General features: G+C 63.5%; 1 protein-coding gene across 4 annotated transcripts in view; it reads right to left on the reverse strand.

Annotated features, from left to right (window-relative positions):
* The window catches only part of KCNAB2 (potassium voltage-gated channel subfamily A regulatory beta subunit 2), a 90,982-nt gene that overhangs the window by 21,449 nt on the left and 48,979 nt on the right, over nt 1-20,554 (reverse strand). For all 4 annotated transcript variants that reach the window (XM_058304578.1, XM_058304577.2, XM_058304580.2 and 1 more), the window contains 2 exons: nt 1,060-1,103; nt 180-217 (listed from right to left, as the gene is read on the reverse strand). In XM_058304578.1, coding sequence (XP_058160561.1) covers nt 180-217; nt 1,060-1,103 — 82 coding nt within the window. The remainder of the gene's footprint in view (nt 1-179; nt 218-1,059; nt 1,104-20,554) is intronic.

The following is a 20,554-nucleotide window of genomic DNA, read 5'->3' on the forward strand; positions in this document are numbered from 1 at the left end:
AGTGGGGTGGACCAGCCATGGCCACGCGGCTCACACCTCCCGCAGTCCCGCGGGGCAGGCCCCTTGTTAACAGAAAGGAACGAGCCGCGGCAGATCCCGGGAGCTCAGGCTCACCGATGTGTGTCTGGGAGCGGGGGGATCGGGGCTGCGTGCCTCTGGGCAAGGGAGCCCCTTCTTACCTCATCGGTGATCTGGGCTCCGAAGGTCACCCATGTTCCTGGAAGGAGACGCAGAGGCTCATGTTAGACGAGGAGGTCCTGGAAGCCGGCGGCCAGTGGGGCCGGGGCTGGGGCCGGGGCAAGGGGCGCTGCTCTGGCTGTGCCGTGGACAGGTCCTTGGCATGGGTGGCCGCCTGGCTTTCAGGGCAAGTCTCTGCCCTTTGGGAGCCACCGAACCGATGTGACGAGCTCCAGGACAAGCAGCCCACTGCGGCCTTTCGGAGGCTCGTCTGGGGTGTCTGCTTGCAGGCTCTTGGCCGGGCCTGGAGCCATGGAAGCCACCAGCTGTGACCTTGCTTGCGGGGACAGGCTGTGGGGGAATCGAGTGGGGCTGGAGAGCATCGTGCACTGTACGGGGGAGGGACAGGTGGCACGGGAGAGGGGGTTGATGTGGGGGAAGTGTTAGCAAGGGGGAGGGGGTAACACGGGGAAGGAGGTGGCACGGGGGAGGGACAGGTGGCGTGGGGGGTAGCATATTTCGGGGCCGGAGCCCACACTTGGCAGAAGAGGGCCAAGGGCCAAATCCAGGGGGGACCCTGTTAGGTCCAGCCCTGCCATGGACGGCAAGGCCCTGTCTTCCTGGGACCCCGAGGATGGGGGGCTTCTCTGGTTTTCTGGGGTGGGGCAGGGGGCCCTGTGCAAAGACCCACCTCGCTGCCGCCTGCACGTCCTCAGCTAAGGCTGCCCCCCACCCCCTTCCTTCCCCAGCTCCTCCCCTGCCCCCCTCTTGGTTGCTATAGCGGCCAAGCCACCCTCCGAGGGGCCGGGGTGCCCAGGGCTGTGCCCTGTGGCCTGGCACAGCCCTGCTGCAGGAGGGGGTCCCGGGGCCGCCAGCACTCACCGAGCCCCAGGCAGGACACCCGCAGGCCAGACTTGCCCAGGTTCCTGAAAGACAAACAGCCCGCGTGCTTGAGCCACGGCAGGGATTGCTGTGGGCGCCATCCCCGGGGACCCCCGCCCCCGCCCCGCCGGCGTTTGGAGCTCTGAGAGGCGGCGGGACCCTGGGAGGGAGCCCCCCGCCCCCGGGGTGCGGCCCTGGGGCCGGGCTCGGCCTTCTCTCGCCCTCTAACACCCACCCACCTGCTGCCCGCGGGCCCGGGGCCCTGCCCGCAGCGTCCTCCCGCTCAGAAGCCTCTTCCCTCCTTTTGTTCAAAGCCTCATGCTTGTCATTTCACTCCCGCTGTGAGGTAAGGGGTGGAAGAAGCCGCCCCTTTGGCCCGGTCACAGGGCCTGGGGACGACGGCATGGAGGGGGACACAAGAGCTCCGTGGGGCACTGGGCTCCGTACGAGCCTGAGGCCCGGGCCCCTGGCAGAGACGCGGCCTGGACTGCTCGGTCAGGCGAGGCCCAGGAACCCGCGCGGCCGCCACCGAGCCCTGCCTCGGGCCCTCTCGGGGTGCCCCGAGGGGGGGGCACCTCCCGGCCCCCACGCCAAGGAGACGCTGCCCTGCGCCCCGGGCTGCGGGCCGACCTGTGCGTCCTCTCGGAGGGGACGGCGGTGGTGCTCTGCCCAGCCCAGGCTGCCCACCCTGCCTGGCGCAGGCCGGTGGGGAGGCCTCGGGCAGCAGCAGGCGGGGTCCCACCCCGAGCGCGGGACCTGTGGCCTGCGGGCCCCCTTTCCCCGAGCACTGTTCCCAGGTCGTGGGAGGACCCGAGACCTGGCCGGGCGTGCAGGGGCTGGGCCTCGCCCCGGGCAGTGGACCCTGAGCTGGGCTTCCCCCGCACTGGCACGGCCCCTTGTGCACGGGCACAAGGTCTGCCCGAGACGGTGATGCTGGTAAGGGGCAGGGGCTCCCCTCCCCTCCGTGGCCCTGCCGCCAGCATTCCAGTTGAGGGGGTGCCACCCCCCTTCTGGGTGGTGAGGAGTCAGGTGAGGGACACTCCCAGGGGGGCGGGCCCCAGCCTACTTCCCCAAGGACCCTGGCATTTCCTGGGGCCACCACACTGATCCCCCCTGTGGATGCTGTCCCTCTGCCGTGGTGTCCGTCTGTCTCTTCTCTACCCAGCACAGCCCCCGGGGAGGCAGCGTGGGGCTCGAGCCTGAGTCTGGCCCATGCCTCTCTGATACAACCTGCCCTAACCCTCCACTGCCTCAGTTTCCCTGGTTTCAGGTCCCTGAACCCCGCCTAGATCACGGTGGTTGTGGGGCTGAGGGGGAGATAACACTTGTAAGCACTCTGAAAAAAATTAACATCATCCAAATTTAAGATATTTAAAAATCACCCAGTTTTCCCTCTTCCTTTCTTTAAGGTTAATTTACTGGCTCAGTGACATCTTCCAAGGCCCAGTTTCCTTCAATCTTTCTGCTTTGCCATCTTCAGCCGGTTGCCTTGTCCTCTTAGGGTGATTTCCCTCATGATGTGAAATGGCTGCAGCAACTCCAGCCATCACACATGGAGGAAAATATCCAGAGGTAGAAGGATTGGGGTGGTCTTGTGTATATATTTTTTGTATTTAAAACATTTAAAATATATTGTACATTCTCCCTTTTCTGTCACTTTCAAGTATACATTTCAGTGGCATTGACTACATCAACCCTGTTGTACTACCATCACCGTGGTACATTACTAAAAAATTTCCAACACCCCAAACAGAAACACTGTACCCAAGTTGAAAAAAGTTGGACATGCCACCCAAATTGAAAGCATTTATACACTGCCCAACTTTCTTTTAAAAAGTTCAAACGTCCCACGAAAACCCCTGGCTGCCAGCTCGTGGTTCTGACGGAGCCTGGGGTTTCCCTTAAATGAGAACGTAAGAGTCGCCGGCTCCTCTTCTGGGAAGGGGAGCCTTGTAGGTAGTGCCAGGGCCAGAGTTCAAGTCCTGCCTCGACCTGCCAGGTTCTAAGACCCTGGCTGTGTGGTAGGTTATGGTTGGATCCAGCCTCAGTTTCCCCGTTGTAGAACAGGACCTCATGGGATTATGTGTGGTAGGTAATGGCCGGATGCCTCAGTTTCCCCATTGCAGAATGGGATCTCACAGGATTGTTAGGAGAGAGAGAGAGACAGAGAGAGAGAGAAAGAGAGAGAACGCAGGCGCAGCGCACGGAGAGCGGCCTCCTCTTAAGGGGAAAACAGTGGACACTGCACCTAAGCTTCGAGTGTTTCTGTACTGAGAGGGGAAATGAAGCTTCCCTGGGTTGTTTTCCCCTTACGTATCCGTGAACTAATGAAACAGTGTCCCCATCATGCTCGCACGCTCCAACCCAGAGCAGCTTGTGTTAGAAACCGTGCCTAGAAAGAACAACGCAACCGTGCCACTTATCAGTTCTGCATCGAGTCATGGTCTAGCTAGCACTTTAGGTAATTTCCCCGCTGCGAGCTGGAAAGTTGTGGTGGTGAGAAATGACAGAATCGCTTTCAAGCTAGTCTGGGAACAAAGCAACAGGGACGGGAGGGTCTGATGAGCGCTTCTGAACTGTTTTGGGTCAAGGACCCCTGGGAAACTGACAAAGGAGGGGCCCTTTGCCTGCACCCTCTGAGCCCTCCAGATCCTCAGGCCCCCTGGGTAGCTGTCAAGGCAAATCCAGGCACCCGGAGGGAGGCTGAGCCCCTGCCTCTGCGAGGGAACGCCAGGAGGGGCGGGGGCACCGTCCTGACCAGGCCCTGCAGGCCTAGGTGTGCCCCCAACCCCCGTCACTGGGGGGACGCAGGCCGGAAGAGCCGCGTGTTCAGGGGGCAGATGGACTTTGCAGTGGACAGGCGGGGGGACCAGGTGGGGGCCAGGTGAGGGGTCAGGTGGGGGCCAGGCAGGGGGCCAGGCGAGGGGCCAGGTGGGGGCCAGGTAGGGGGGCCAGCTGGGGGCCAGGCAGGGGGGCCAGGTGAGGGGCCAGGTGGGGCACCAGGTGGGGGCCAGCTGCCTGTGGGCTTTTACCAAGACCGTTCCCTGATGGGGGTGGCGAGTGGACAGGGCGGGTGACTCGCTGCCACTCGAAACTTTCAAAACGCAGAGACCGTTTCCTACAGATGCGCCCCCCGCCCGTGTTAAAACCCGACAGACGATAAAGCAGCCGGTCAGAATCTCGAAGCCCGACCACCTCTCTCCTCCTGAGCTTGCCTCGGCTCTCCCCAGCGGTCTGGAGAAGCGGCTAACCAGGCTCAGGGAAGGACGCTTTGGCCCAAGGGGCGCAACGATGGCGCCACACCACCACGCACACTTGAGAAGGCTAAGAGCTCGCGGCGGACTCCTGGGAAGGGCTGGCTTTGGAAGGCTCTGCGGAGTGAGAGTGCTTTAAAAATAGAAGGTCAAGGTCTTTATCTTGGCCATCAGGCGGCGGGGAAAAACTCGATCAGGCAGCGGACGGGAAAGCCACATGGCCTCGACTGGCTGAGGAACCCCAGGGGGAATCATTGAGGACATTTCCTGGGGAGCCCCCGGGCCCGTCTGTGGACTGAATTCTGGCCCCCCAAGGACACGTTCGGTTCTGAGCCCCCGGGTCCGTGAAAGCAGCTGGTGTGGCCGTGGGGTCTTTGAAGATGTGAGTTAGGACGGGGCCACGGAGCAGGGCGGGCCCCGGCCCCTCAGGAGGGCGTCCTTACCAGAAGGGGACAAGGGATGCCTGAGAAGGGGGCGAGGCAGAGCACAGGCAGGCGGCTACGGGCCGGGGGCCGCCTGGTCACCAGTGTCCACTGGCTCCTCTCCACGGGCTCGGGGGCACGTTTCTGCTGTGTGAAGCCTCCCCGTGGCGGACTTGGTCAGGCAGCCCCGGCCACTCGGACGTGCCCGTGATACCGTGTCATGCATGCGATGGTCCTGTGCCCCGTCTGCCCGCTCCCAGACCCCAGGTCCTTCGGGACACCCCGGCCTACGTGTCTCCCCCTCGAGAGCTCAGGGGCCACGGCAGGGCCCGGCTGCTGGGGAATAAAGCCTGCCTCGCCCCGAGCTCGCGCTGTTGGGACCCCGCAGCAAGCACAGCCTCGGCGCGGGCCCAAGGCCCAAGGCCCTCGGCACTGGACGGGCGCGGGGGGGTTCTGGGGAGGTGCGCCTGGCGGCCTCCCGGCCCGGGAAGGGCCGCTTCCTGGAGGGTCAGTCGCTGTGGCGCCCGCCAGGCTGCCGCGGAGGCACAGCGCCTATGGGGCCTCCACCTGGCGGCCAGGGTCCCTCGGCGCGGAGGTGGGGCCTGGGGCTTGAACCTGGAGCCTGACTGCAAACCCTCCGGCCCAGCGAGCGCCTCCCCACGACCCCGTCTCTGAGGCTCGCCAGCCCACGCGCGCACCCACGCCCACGCACCGTCGGTCTTGGGTGCTCGGCTCTTTGCGATCCAGCCCTCGGTGGGGCTTAGGACGGGCACCCTGCCGACGGCCACGCGGGCCGCTTCCACGACGCTGTCCGCCTTCAAGGCGGTCTCGCCGGGACTGACCCTTGGGCGATCCTAAAACAGGCGCCTGGGCCACAGGACAAAGAACCTAGTTCACGCCTTGCGTCTTAACGGAGAGAACGCCCGCTGCTTCCAGAACAGCAGCTTCCCCCCGGGTTGTCCTCATCAAGCCTTTCCCCGAGGCGCGTGGAACGACGTCAGCCCTCCTCCCGGGACCCTGCACATGAAGGGGAGGGGCCGAGGCACAGAAGGACGCGGGGTTCTTTGAGGCTCCTGGGGGTGGGGGCACCGGGCCACGGCGAGACGGCTCTTTTACATGAGCCCCACCTCCAGGGCTGGGTTTGGGGAGACTTCAGCTGTCGGCGCAGTCCTTAGGACGGACTCCTGGCCGCCCGCCACAAACCCAGGCTCCTCTTGGCGGAATCAACTAGACCTGCCTGTGCCTTTCTCGGAGGCTGCCGGCAGGGTGGCCGGGGCGCCCGGAGGCCGAGCTGCACCCGGTTCCTTTTTGGGAAGTCTCCCACGACACCTGGGCACCAGACACTGCCTTTCAGGCACTCCGGCTCACGCGATCAGGTGTCACGGGCGCCCGATGCCCCCAGGCGCTCCACTCTCCAAGCGCTGGTCACACCTGGAGACCCTCGGGAGGAGGGAAAAGCCAGCACCCAGCAGGGTGCCCCGACCCAGCCCCCACGGGACCCTCCCTTTCCAACGGCATTTGCGCGAGGCCTGGGCAGGGCCTCGGGGGGATCCTGGTGGGGTGCCCACGCCCACGCGGAGAGAAGCACGGGAGCCGGGGCCAGCCTGCCCCGGGGAGCACCCGTGGCTGCCCGGTGGGCACACGCCATGTGGAGGTGGGTCCTGCCCGCCATAGGAGAACCCAGTGCCGGACTCGGCTCAGGTCAGGGAGACGGTCTTCGTCCCTGGCTCCCTAACGGGTTTGCCGCCCCTGGTGGGTGGCAAGGACGACCCGTGGCCATCCTCCCCGCTGCGGTGTGCGGGCAGGCCAGGGGTCGCAGGGGCCTGTGGCCAGCGCCAGCCGGCGGTTCCCGGGAAGGGAAGCATCGCGCCGTCCACGGGCCTTCAGGGAGGAACGCCGGCAGAACGCGCGCCAGCGCCCTCCGCGCCGTGAACAGAGACCCCGGCCGGCCCGGAGCTGCGGGCTGGCCGCTCCCCCGGGCCCTCGGCCCCACGCCCCCCGGCCCTGCCGCCCCAGCCTCCTCGTACCTGCACTTCATCCCGGGCTCCTTCCTGCTGGCGGCGCTGGCGCTCGGGAGGCTCCGCGTGGACAGCTGCCCTGGGCCGCGAGCTGCCACGGCCACAGCGCGGAGGCGGCCGCGGGGGCCCGGGCCGGGGCTGCTGACCGCCGGCCGGCCCAGCCTCTCCTCGGGGCCCCGGCCCTTGAGGCTGTGCTCGGAGCACGCGAAGGACACCTGCATGGCGGCCCTGCTCCTTCAGAGGTCAGAGGTCACGGGACCCCTGGACGCCGCCCCCCTGCCCTGGAGAAACCTCGATCCCGGGAGGCGAGCGGTCTGCGAGGCGGTCGAAGGCCCGGGGGAGGCCAGCGCGGGCTCCGAGGGAAGGGAGTCCCGTTTCCAAAACCACAGCCGGGAACGCCTGAATTGAGGGCAGGCGTCACTGCTCTCCCCGCTCCTGTCTTGCACCGGGGTCCCCTCGGCGGCGCCCGTCCAGGCTGGAGCTGCCCTAGCCGTGGGTTGTGCTGGGAGTTATTTCTGATCCCTGAGAAAAAATCTCCTTCCAGAGCCCCTGGGTGTGCCCGTGCCGCTGGCTGCACCCAGGGCGGCCGCCCAGCAGCAGGCGCCCTGCGGAGGGGCCCGGTGGCCGAGACGGCTGCGCTGACTGCTCTCCCAGCGGCAGTGGCTCCGGGAACTCGGCCGGAGCAGCTGCCTCTCCAGGCTCCAGAGTCCCTCCAGAGGGGACGGGTGACCGACTCCGGGCTCCGGACCCCGCGGGCTATCGGGGCACCCGCCGCGTCAATTAGGTGACCAGTGAGAGGCCCGGGAAGCGTCTGGTGATTCATTATTAATGAGGCAGGATGCACACGCTGCCTGCCCTGGCCGGCCACCCGTGAGGCGGGCACTGGCTGCTCGGGGCTGACAGCTGCGCGGCCGGGCGGCGCGGAGGGCGGGGGAGAGGCGGCAGGGGGGCGGCTGGCGGGCCGGGCGGCTGAGCTTGTACGTGGCCGGTCTCGAGGGACGCGATGCTGGCTTGGGCCCGTGGCCCTGGAGTGAGCCCGCGCCCCGCTGCATGCACACGCGGCTCTCACCCCGGGAAGGCAGCTTCGTCCAGAGCTTGGCACTAGAGAAGCCAAATCTCCAGAAACGTGGGGGAGAAAAGGTCACTGTAGCTCAATGGTGATGACACAGACGACCACGGGGAGAAACCCAGGGTCCAAGGGACATGTGATGGGGCCTGCTCCCGCACTTGGCACGGTCCTTAGCTCACAGCAGACATTCAGGGAACGAATCAGTGAAGGAATGTGAGTGAATGAAAGAGTGGATGAATGATTGAATGAATGAGTGGATGAGCAAGTGAGTGGATGAATTATTGAATGAGTGAATGAATGCAAGAGTGAGCGGATGAGTGAGAGAATGAGTGGATGAACAAATGAGTGACTGAATGAGAGGGAATGAGTGAATGAATGTGAATGAGTGGATGAATAAGTGAATGAATGAGTGGATGAGCGAATGAGTGGATGAATGCAAGAGTGAGTGAATGGCTGAATGAGTGAATGAATGATTGAGTGGATGAATGAACGACTGAGTGGATGAATGAGAGTGTGAGGGAAAGACTGAGTGAGTGAATGAATGAAGGAAGCCCCAGCCCGCCACCCCATCCCCCTCAGCACCCTTCCCCACATCCATGGGCTCAGGACCCAGGTGGCAAAGGGGCTCCTGCAGCAGAGCCCAGGGGGGCTTCCCGACACCCAGAGAGAAACCCCTTGTTGCCGGGGGGCTGCATTGTCTTCAGGCCCCGAGCGCCCAATGCACAGCTGCAGGGGGTCCTGGCCAAAGCTGCCTTCTGGGTGGAGGGGCTGGGCAAGAGCACTGGATGGGGAGGCAGGAGAGCAGGGTCCAGCTCAGGCCCTGCTGCTGTCTTGCTGTGTGACTGTGGGCAGGTTTCCTGCCCTCTCTGGGCCTTGGGGCCTCCACCAACAAAATGCGGGGCCACCTCGTTGCTCTGGGCTCAGCCCTGCCAGAACCTTTTACACCTCCTGGCTCTCCATGCAGTGCTCCGACAGGACCAGGAAAGAGCCCTCTAGAGGTGTCTGAGGCAGGGGGAGCCGCGCTGGGTGGCCTTGGGGAGGGCCTCTCTGAGCCTCGGTGTCCATGGGTAAGAGGCAGACCACAAGGACAATGGCCCTTAGAGGGTCGCGTCAGATCAGATGACGTGTGCAGAGCTCTCAGAACAATGGTACGTGTTCTGGTAATTGTCCTTCCACACAAAGGAATGACTTTCTAATGGTGGAGGTCTGGATAGCTGAACAGGCTTGACTAAGTGCAGTTCTGCATCCCCCCTGACGGGGAAGCAGGAGCCCAGCCCCTGAGGGTGGCACCCAGAGCCCTGGGGAGGAGGATCCGGGAGGGTGGAGGTGGTGCTTTGGCGAGGGTGCCACAGAGGGCGGGTTCAGGGTGGGCCCTGCTGGGGGCTCTTTAGAGGACACAGACGGGCAGGTCCCAGCTCCCCAGCACGCCCCACACATGCAAAGCCAGACCAGACGGGACCGGCGCAGGCCGCTGTCCACCAAACACCCCCAAGCACCCACTCCCCGTCTGCACAAATGGTCAGCTCCCTGGGTCCAGGCACACCCGGGCTGCCCCGGGGTGCCGCGGGCCGAGCCCCCTGTCCTCCCGGGGCTCACGGCCTAGGGCGGGTGCTGACCACCCGGCCAGGGTGCCAGAGCTCCCCCCATCAGCCTGCCGGGGCTGGGCCCTGCAGCCGCGTTTAACTGAGCGCTCCTGCGGCCCCACGCACAGCCTGCGGGAGCGGAAGCCCCGCGCTCGCCTCCGCCGTGCTCCCGGGCGCGGCCACCGCACGCGGTTTCCGGAGGTCGCTCTCGGCCAGGGCACATGCAGAGCAGCCCCAGGTCGAGTGAGAGTCACACGGAATTGGCCGGACAAGCTAGAAAATGGCACCTGCCTCCCCTGGGGCCCGGGGATCCCACGCCTAGACCCGCACCCTGAGAAACACGTCCACGCCAAAACGTGGCCACGGACGTTCCCCGCAGCGCTGCCCTCAGGCGCCAGAGAGCCGCGCGGGTCGACAATGTGGTGCCGAGGCCACGGCCCGGGCAGCCTGGACACGCTGCTGCATGAGGAGGGCCAGGCACAGAGGCCACACGTGTCATGGCCCCACGGAGAGGACGAGTCCAGAAGGGGCTTTGCCCCAGGGACAGAGAGCAGTTAGCGGGTGCCAGGGCCAGGGGTGCAGGAGGGACATGGGGAGTGACTGCTCAAGGGTACCGGTTTCTTTCCAGGGTGATGCGAAGTTTCTAAAAACCACTGAATGGGTTCCTTTAGAGGGTGAATTGTATGCTCTGTGAAGGATAGCTCAATAAAGCTGTTACTAAACCAATGACAGTCACCTGCGGGAAAGGCTGCTGGGCCTTCGTGGCTGCTGTTCCTGGGTAGGCATGCTGTTCCCCGCATCCTCGCCTCTGAACTCCTTTGACATCCAGTGTGTGAAGCTGCCCCCCCCCCCAGCACGAGCCATCTCTCCCTCCAAGTGTCACCCACCAGTTCCTCGAGGCTGCTGTCCAGGTAGCTGTGGTGGGAGGAGCCACTGGCAGGCGTTCGTTTTTGTATCACTACCACGCGGCACCACCGAAGAATACCATTAGGCTTTCACCAACTATGGGTTGGGTGCACCAAGGGGAGACTAAATTATATTCCTGATTGTAGCAGTTTGGTATTATTGATGGATTCTAAAAACAGAGTGGATTATGCTTGTAAACTGGTCTGTTCCTCTGGGAGCATTAGATTGTATTAACTTTAGAGGTTTCACTTTACTTGATTAAATTATGATTAGGGCTTTGATTGGGCCACATCGGTAGGATGTTGAGTCCCCGCCCCCTTGGTGGGTGGGACTCACGGAGAAAATGACAGAGGAGAAGGTTGGAGTTTTTTTTGATGCCGGAGCCCCGGGAAGTAAATACACAGGAGAAGAACACAGAAGAATAGAGACAGCTCTGTAGGCACGGCAGAGGCCCCGGGAAGAGAGAGCCTGAGAGTCTACAGCTGACCTTGGGGAGAGACCAGAGCAGCTAAGCCTGGAGACGAACAGCCCCGGGAGAGACAAGACACCCCAGCCTACAGCTGATACTGGAAGAAGCTGGGACAACGGAGCCCTAAGAGGAAGAGGAAGCCTGAACCCTGGCAGACGTCCGCAGCCATCTTGCTCCAACACGTGGCCACAGACTCTGGTGAGGGAAGTAACTTATGCTCTCTGCCTTGTGACTGTCAGCTTCTACCCCAAAAATACCCTTTATAAGAGCCAACAGAGTTCTGGTATTTTGCCCCAGCACCCGTTTGGCTGATAACACACTGGTTATACCAAGATACACAAACAGCCGCTGGACAGACGCCCACGTACTGTGGAACGAGGTTCTCTGTCTCACACAGAGCTTCTCACCTGAGAATCGGGGCCAGAAAATTCTCGGTGGGCATCAAGGCCAGGACAACGGGGCTTCTCCTGAGCAGGCGGCGTGCTTTCCTCTGCTGGGAACACAGCTACACCCAGCCTCTCCCCAGCAGCAGCGCCGGGCGTGGAGGGGCGCGTGCCGCAGGCCGCGTTCACTACGGGATTTATTTCACCATCCACCCTTATTTTCCACTTGCTGTTTCTCCAGACTTGCTTTTATTCCTGTATTTTAAAAATGCCACCGTGATGTGGTGGGAAACGATGTTAAGAGGATTTGGGATGATTTTAGCGTTATGCATATTGCTTGCATTATAATCTCTGCAAATGGGGGGGGTATGTAACTCCATCCGCGCCTCTGCCTGGCAGCGACCAGCAAGGGCTGGAGACGGGGGGGGGGGGGGGGGGGGGGGGGGGGGGGGGGGGGGGGGGGGGGGGTCGCGACGGGGCGTGCTGCTGCCACCTAGTGGGCGGAGGCCGGGACGCCGCTCAGCCCCCCACAGCGCCCAGCGCCCCCCTACTGCAGGCCAGAGCTGGGGAGCGGGGGAGACGTCGGCTCTGCGGGGAGCAGAGGCCCGGTCGCCTCGCCTCCTCAGGTCGTTTGAGGCAAGGGAAGCAGGGAACTCGGGGGTCCGGGGCTGCCGCCCCACGCTGCGGGGCCCCGGGACTTTAGTTACTGATCGTGTGTCAATATTGGTTCATCGGCCGCGAAGGCCGGGCGTGGCCAGCAGGGCAGGTGCCCGCGGGGCTCTCTACCGGCTGCTCCATTTTTCTATAAGCCTAACGCTGCGCTAAAAATAAAGTTTCGTATTAAAGAGGAGGGGGAGGAAGAGGAGGAGGGAAAGGGGGGGGAGGAGGAAAGGGCTGGCGGCGACCTGCGTGCTCGCCCGGCCCCGAACCCCGCGATCGGCCAGCAGCTCCTTCGGAGTGAGAAAGGACAGGCGCAGGGCCCGGCCGGTGCCGCCCCCGCCTCTCGCAGAGCAGATTCCCTCTGACGCACAAAACCCCGGGGCTGCCCTCTTCCTCAGCCCGGCTTTCTGAGGCTTGCACCCTGGAAGACTCTGGAAAGCTCGGATTATTGACTTGGACGAAAGGGACGCTGTGGCGGTTGGAGAGGGCCCCCCAGATGCCAGAGGACAGAGGCCCAAAGAGCTAGAGCCCGGGGAGAGACGGGCCACTCGCCTGGCGGTTTGCAGCTGAAGAGAACAGAGCCCCGAGCAGCCGAGAAGGCCTGGAAGGAAACGAGCCCTGTGCCAGCCTGAGGGAGGAGGCCCTGAGAACCGAGCCCTGTGCCAGCCTGAGGGAGGAGACCCTGAGAACCGAGCCCTGTGCCAGCCCACAGCCGGGACTGGAGAAAGCCGGGCCCACGGAGCCTTAAGAGGAAGGAGGCAGGAGAGACCAGGCAGAGGTCTTGCTTCCACACGTGGCAGCGGGCCTTGTGAGAAAGCGGCCTTGAGTTGGATGCTTTAGGGCCTGGTAACTGGAAGCTTCTACCCCAAATAAATCCCCTTTATAAAAGCCAGCAGCTTTCTGGTACTTTGCATCAGCACCCCTTGGGCTAATACGGACCCCCAGCCCCCGTTCTCCACATTTCGGGTTTAGAGGCAGGTGCGGTGAAGCATATAGCGGGATCTCAGGAGAGGTGGGCTGTGGGGACGTGGCAAGATGAACAGACATACAGGGCAGCAGCGCACAGGGGATGGACCTACCTAGAGCCGCACTGACCCACACACCATGCCTGGCCATGCACGTCGGCCTGGTGAGACAATCTGAACACTGCACACAGACTTCTACAATCTAACACGGGTTGCAAAATTCGCAAAATGCCAGTCACATGGCTTTATCATCCAAACTCCTATGTGAATGATGGTACCTATCCTGACATGCCCCTCTCTCTCCCTTTACCTTCAGTGGGGTTTGTGGGGGCCCCAGGAGGTGAGTTGACAAAGGAGAGGCCTGTGTCATGGGGCCAGCAGCTACCCGGGCTCGGCTTGGGCAGCTGCTTGGTGGCCAGCACCCAGCAGCCCGAGGGCCCGCTTTGGCAGGCGCGCAGGTGTGTGCGGCCCTCATCGATCACCGTGGATGGCACCCGCCAGGCGCAGGACTGGCTGAGGGGCCTGCGAGCATCTGCCTGCTCTGAGTGGGTGGGGCTGTGCATGTCCGGCCCCTTTGCTTCCCTGAGCCTGGCATGGCGCCTCCCGGGCAGGCCCACATCCGCCGGATGAGTCTGCGCCCCGGGGTCTGCTGTGGGGCAGCTCCAAGGAGGATGCGAGTGCACGCGCCCTGTCCCGTGCAGTCAAGGACGGGGGCCACTGCTGCGGTCAACCTCCCTGCCAGGCCCCTCTCCCCAGCGGCGTCCCTGGTCCGCCATGGCCAGTGCTCTGGGGAGAGACGAGTGCAGGTGCGTGGCCGGCATTGGCGGGAGGCCGTGGGGCCGAGGGACACTCCTGCCTGTGGGGCGGGAACCAGGAGCCACCTTTGCCCGGCAGGGCCCAGACCCAGCGGGGGCACTGCCTGCTGCCTGGGGAACCTCCCGGGCACTGGCCTCCTCTGGACGCTTCTGGAGCAGCTCTAGAGCCTCAGGCCGGGAAGAGGTCCCGTTACGGGGGTCCCGGGGGTGCCGTGTCCGGAGCTCCGAGGTGCGTCCTGCCACCCCTGCCGCTGGCGCCGCCCTGCTGCCTCCCAGCTCCCTGGGCGCCCCGACCTGGGGAGGGGGCAGGCGGGAAGGCCACGCGGCTGGGGGTGCCGCTGGCAGGAGCTCCCCGGGCCCCCTCGGCGGCCCCTCCTCTCCCTGGCCTGCGCTCTCCCTGGCCATGCCGCGCAGTCGCACCTCTGACGCCTTCCGTTTGCCGACCTGTTCCCTGAGCTCCCGCCCCGTGATTGGCTCCCCCCACCCTGGACACCTAGCCCGCACCTCCCCCACGTGTCCCCAGGAAGTGCCTTTAGCTGCTTGGGAGGGGCCGTCCTTGTCCCCTCTCCTTCTCCCACCCCCCCATGTCCAATCCTCTAGCAGACTGCCGCTGAGGCCGCTCCATGACCGTCTATAAAGGGGGCTCGCTGGCTTCCTGTGGGGAACAGGGCGCGTTCCTGCAGGCCCCTGGTCACGTTTCCGTGGCTCGGTCAATCCTGAGCCCTGCCTCGCTGCGCCTCTGTCTACAGACCCTTCCCTAACACCCACCGTTGACCCTGCACCGCGGCCCTCGGCCACCTGCTCCGTAGCTCGGGTCTGAACAAAGCTCCCACCCCAAGATCTTCTCCGCCAGGCATGTCACCGCCCTCCTGCGCTTAGGAACACGAGACGGCCCCTCAGCGCTGCGCTCGGGGGCGCCGAGCGGCAAAATCACCACGGAAGGTGCAAGAATATGAAAACGCGGCACTAAACAGACCGCAGAGGACCCGAGAAGGCCGAGTGTTGCCAGGCCCATCCTTGGCTGCGATGTGGGCTGAGTTTTTACCACCCTGCCCGCATCTGCGAGTGACCGTGAAAGCGCCGCGAGGACTGATTTGGGGCGACACGTACATTTTAGCGAGCGGGACACCCTGCAGGCGTGGAGCCTGCAAATCACGAGGCTCAAGCCTGTAGCCAGGATTCGGCCCCGTCTCGCCGGCTCCCCCGCACCTGCCATCACCTGTGCCCTGGGCCACCGCCGTGGCTGCCTGCCGGGCCTGCTGCCCCCACACTCGACCGTCTGCACGTGGTCCTAGGACCACGCGAGTTTCCCCACTTAAATCGCCTAGAGGTGGTGATGCTGGGGGGGAGGCCACGGGCTGCGACGCTGCCCCACGGCGACCCGGCTGAGCATGGACGGGGAGTGCCTACTTCTCGAGAGCACCGTGGAGCCAGCGTGCAGTCCGGAGGCCACACCCTCGGTGGCCGGTGCCAAGTCAAAGCCTCCAGGGTGGCCTGTCCCGTGCAGAGGAAAAGCTCCAGCGCCCCCAGCTTCCTTCCAGAAGCGGGAAAGCTGGCTCTGCCTCTGCCAGTCTCCCCTCCCTGCCTCCTTGCTGAGGCCCCCACTGCATCCTGCCCCAGGGCCTTTGTGCCTGCAGCCTCCCTCCCAGAACCTGCGCTCAACCCTTCTCTCCACCCCGACCCACCCTGCCCCTGCCCCTCCCAATGGCAGGAAAGGTGGCCAGCTTCCTGCTGTTGGCACAATACTGGCCCTCGAAGACGCCCACGGCCTGATCCCCCTGGGACCTGCGAAGATGCTGCGTACCTCCCCCCAGGGCCTCCGGAAGGCACGCGGTCCCGCGCACGCCTCGGTTAGCCCCGCGAGACCAGGCTGGACTTCTGGACTCTGACCTGGAAGAGGACAAGCGTGTGTGGTTTAAGCCACTAAGTTTGGGATAATTTGTTACAGCAGCAGCGGGGAGCTGATACACAGCCCGAGCCCGGGGTGGCCTGCGTTGCTGTCACCACTTGGTGGATGAGTGGGTGGATGCGGGGGCTACCCGGCTGTGCGGTGGGTCAGCGTGCGCGCCAGGGCAGCCACGGCAGTGGACACCCGGGCTGCGTTTTCTCCCCGCGCAGAGCCCGGAGGCCCGGCCGCCACCGGCCCGTTTCATGGAAGTGCAGAGGCAGCGGGCCCCCACCAGGCCTGCGCTCCTAGCCCCCCAGCAGGTGCCTTAGCGCTGGGCGGCATCGGGGGGTGGACGTTGAACAGGACCCAGGGGTGGGCGCACAGGAGTGTGGCAATCCCATTGCCACCTGTCCCTGCTTCTTGCCTGGACTGTGCTTGGGGGTTCAGAGGGAGGAGGGGGGCTGGGCCCAGCTGGACTTGGGGCATCCTTGGTCTGTAAGCAACACACCCTCCGAAAGCCCCCCAAGTGCCCCCATGTCCTAACGCTGCCGTTTCCCCCACGGCACTGAGGGGCCAGAAGCCCGACTCCGTGGCACCCCTCCGTCCCCCATCTGCCACCCTGGCCTTCGTAAGGCCCTAGCCCCGCTGTGCTGCGCCTGCTTCAGGGCCTGGCACACGCCGTTCCTGCTGCCAGGTGCCCGGGCCCCCTCCAAAGAGAAGACAGTTTTCTTTGCCCCCGCGGCCCCCGGAGCTGCCCTCCCCTCAGTCTCCCCTAACGGTCCAGGGGCTCCTTTGCCGAGTGCCCTCCGTCTCCTCCCCAAGGACGTGGGTCCCGGGAAAGCAGCGGCCTCGGCTGCCCTGCCCACCACGGATCTCTGGGGCAACAGGAACAACCCAGAACATGAGAGGTACCTCTGAATACCTGTGTAGTGGACAGACGCACAGCCTTGCCCTTCACTCGCCCCCTCCCCGGATGAAGCAAGAGAAGTGGTGCACACAGTAGGCTTTTTAGCTGGACCAGATTCGAGGGCATCTCAGGATCCCGGCCCTGAATCGCCGAGGCCCCTGCCGTGACCTGGGAGAGGACCCTTCACTCAATCCGCGTACCTGGGCTCCGCGATTTCCAGGTAAATCGGGGGACTCTCAGTGGAGGTTTGTGCTGGGCCCCAGGCGAGAGGCAGACCTAGAGGGCGTGAGACCCTTGGCTGGTGACATTTCCAGGGCATTATAGCTGCTGTGGCCACCAGAGCTCGTTTCCCGCCGTTGCCATGACCAATCACCCAAACGGGGGCGGGTTCAAATGGCAGAAATTTGTCCTTTCACGGAGGTGGATGTCAGAAGCCCGAAGCCCAGGTGCGGGCAGGGCCGTCCTGGAGGCGCCGAGAGCTCACCTGTTGCGGCCGCTCTTCCCGCACCAGGTGCTTGCCAGCAGCCCTCAGCGTCCCTGGGTCTGTGGCCGTGTCGTCCAGCCTCGGCCTCCGTCTTTCCGTGGCGTCCTCTTCTCTGGGGTGGTGTCCAAAGGTTCCTCTCCTCACAGGCACAACAGTCGTTGCATCGGGGCCCACCTTAATTTAGCATGACCTTGACTTAACCTGGTTCCACAGCCAAGACCCCGTTTCCAAGGAAGGGCGTGCTCTCAGGCAGGGGTTAGACGTCACCGTAGCCTTTTGGGGCACAAAATTCCACCCATGGTGGGATCAACCTTTGAAATCAGAACTCTCCTGGGGGGTCCGGGACAGGCACGTGCTGTGCCTGGCAGAGAAGGGGGACGCAAGCTGCCTTGATCTTAAAAGGCTCCCCGGAGTCTGACTCTCCACTTGCCCCAAACAGGGGTCATGACTCGTCAGGTTCTTTTTTTTTAAAGATTTATTTTTTGTTTATTTCTCTCCCCTTCCCCCCCCCCCCCCCCGTTGTCTGTTCTCTGTGTCCATTCACTATGTGTTCTTCTGTGTCCGCTTCTGTTGTTATCAGTGGCACCAGGAATGTGTGTTTCTTTTTGTTGCATCATCTTGCTGTGTCAGCTCCCTGTGTGTGTGGCACCACTCCTGGGCAGGCTACACTTTCTTTTGCGCTGGGCGGCTCTCCTTACGGGGCGCGCTCCTTGTGCGTGGTGCTCCCCTACGCGGGGGACACCCGTGTGGCACGGCACTCCTTGCGTGTATCAGCACTGTGCATGGGCCAGCTCCACATGGGTCAAGGAGGCCCGGGGTTTGAACCCTGGACCTCCCATGTGGTAGGCGGATGCTCTATCAGTTGAGCCAAATCTGCTTCCCTTGCCAGGTTCTTAGCAAGTCCCAAGCATCAGCCAAGAGTGGGAGGAGAGAAACTCATCACCTTGACCTGACCCCGCCACAGCTAAATACTCCCCAGTGCCCTCTGCTTTCAGACGAGGCATGTCCTGGGCGCATGCTGGCCGACGGTCCCCAGGCGTCAGTGAGTGGGACAGAGGCCGACTCTGTCCACGGCTGGTTTTGGTTCTTTTTCTGCCCCTCTGTTGCCATGGAAATGGAGCAGCCGTGCCTGACGGGAGGCGAGGCCACGCCCGAGGAGAAGCTCTGCTGTGCGCCATGGGGTGACGCGAACCGGGACATCCCTGGGACAGAAGCTTCCGGCTCTGCCGCCCCCCGCTCGTGTTGAGGCCCTGGCCGGGGGCCGAGCCGCTGCCCGCGTGGGCCCTACGCGCCTCCCTCGGGCGTGAGCATGGGGAAGGGGACGGGCGCGTGGGCTGTGCGGGTCCTCGCCCCAGACGCAACAGGGTGGCGGTAGCAGGCGGATGATGTCCCCCCGCGCAGAATGAAGCCCGTGGCGGTCGGGCTTGGGGCAGGAGTTTCAGGGACAGCTTTCTAGAAGCATGGGCTGGAGCAGCTCTCGCAAGAGCAGGGCGAGTCGCCATGTGTCCCACGGATGCGCCCGACACCACCAGCCTCGGTAACGGAGGCCGCCCCGTCCGTGCTGCTTCCGGCTTTGCGCCCTGCCTGGGGAGGGTGGACGCTGAAGAGACAGGGCCGTGCTAACAGAGCAGGGGAACGGGAGGCTCTCTGCCTCTGTAGGCTCCCCCTCCCCACCTGTCCTTTAAGAGGCAGCCGGATGCCCAGCTCTTCCAGGAAGCCTTCCCTGATTGGCCAAGTTGGACGTGATCTCCTGATCAGCAGAGCAAGGAGATTCTGTTGAATTAACTTGGCAAGAGTCGGGGAGCTGGTTACAACGCCCAGGCCCCAGGTCCCCTTGCCCTACCCGGGGGCCCCCCAGGTCTGCTTTTCCACTGCCTGGGAAGCAGCGGAGACGAGGCATCTCTCCCAAAGGAGTAGTTTGGAAAGTAGATTAAGACCATGACCACTCAACACCATCCAGCCCATATGTACAGGGGCTTGGAATGTTCTAGAACGGGCAGGAGCCCTGCTCTCAGTGGGGTGCGGGTGGTGGGAGGCGTGAGGAAGACAGCGCCCTGGCACGAAGCCTGGGCGAGCCTCGCGCGGGGGCTTCCTCCGACCGGGGCGGTGGGGCGTCGCCCTGAGGGCTGACCGGGGAAAGGCGCCAGCCGGGGGAACGCTGGGGGGACGGGAGGCTCAGGGACCCGGGCGTGAAACGTGCTCGGCGTGTTCCAGATCCGGGACCAAGGTGTATGTGGCAGGAGCAGTCCCAGTGAGGGGGGCTGTGGGCGGCCGAGGAGGGCCACGCAGGGTTGTGGGGGGCCATGAGGGCCATGCAGGATTGACAGGGGGCTATGGGCAGCCCAGGAGGGCCACGCGGGGTTGGGGGGGGCCGCGGGCAGCTGAGGAGGGCCACGCGGGGTTGTGGGGGGCCACGAGGGCCATGTGGGATTGAGGGGGGCCGCGGGTGGCCCAGGAGGGCCCCACAGGGTTGTGGGGGGCTGCAGGGGCCGAGGAGGGTCATGCCTGAGCCAAAGACCCTGCCGACCAGCAGGACGTGGGTGCAGGCCTGCTGTGGGTTTGGCTGCTGCCCCATCTTAGGACGTCTCTCTGGAACCTTCCACCACTATGGCCAGGGGGTATTGAAAGCGGGAGCGGGTCTGGGCCACAGCTTCCCGCATCTTAGTACTGATGTTCACGCAGGGACTGTCTGGATTTTATAAATCCAATTCATGGGAAGCGGATTTGGCTCAACTGATAGAGCGTCCACCTACCGCATGGGAGGTCCAGGGTTCAAACCCAGGGCATCCTGGCCCATTTGGTGAGCTGGTCCACGTGCAGTGCTGATGTGGGCAAGGAGTGCTGTGCCACGCAGGGCTGTCCGCTGTGTAGGGGAGCCCCACACACAAGGAGTGCACCCCGTAAGGAGAACCACCCAGTTCGGAAAGAAGCACAGCCTGCCCAGGAATGGCACCGCACACATGGAGAGCTGACACAGCAAGATGATGCAACAGAAAGTGACACAGATTCCTGGTGCTGCTGACAAGAATACAAGGGGACAGATAAACACACAGCGAATGGACACAGAGAGCAGACAACGGGGGGGAAGAAGAGAGAAATAAATAAAAAATAAATCTTAAAAAAAAAGAGTCCATTCATTTTTTTTCCTAAACAGCAAGAGTTAAGGACAGCTTAAAAGAAAGAAGGTGTGGATGCACAAGAGAGCTTTCCCCGAGCTGCAGGCTCGGTTCAGCTGATAAAACGTCCAGGCCTGGAGGATCTGTCTCCTTGCTCCAGCGAGCGCACTTGCCTAAGCTGCTACCTTTTTATATTAATGCACTTTTTCTTTTTGATATTAACATTTAAGACTGAGTTTAACCGAGCCCTGGCCTGCTTGCTGATGAAGAGTTAACCGGGGAATGGCGTTTATCTGGGATCTTTAATAACTGGTGGTGCAGCCACAGAGCCCCCCGTTTCCAGATAACATAAACCGCCCCCCACCGTCTGCGTGCGGCAAGATGAAACGCACGGGGTAAAGAGGGAGGGACACCTCTGGCCCATCACTGCTAAAGGACTGAGTCGGCTCCTCTCCTGTCCTCCCCGGGCGGCAGGTTTCCAGAGCCTCAGGCTAGCTTAGGAGCCGTTCCCACTGGGCACAGGCGTTTCCTTGAGGCATCGGGAAAATAAGAGCGA

Source organism: Dasypus novemcinctus, chromosome 9 (assembly GCF_030445035.2).
Source record: "Dasypus novemcinctus isolate mDasNov1 chromosome 9, mDasNov1.1.hap2, whole genome shotgun sequence".
Classification (NCBI taxonomy): Eukaryota; Metazoa; Chordata; class Mammalia; order Cingulata; family Dasypodidae; genus Dasypus; species Dasypus novemcinctus.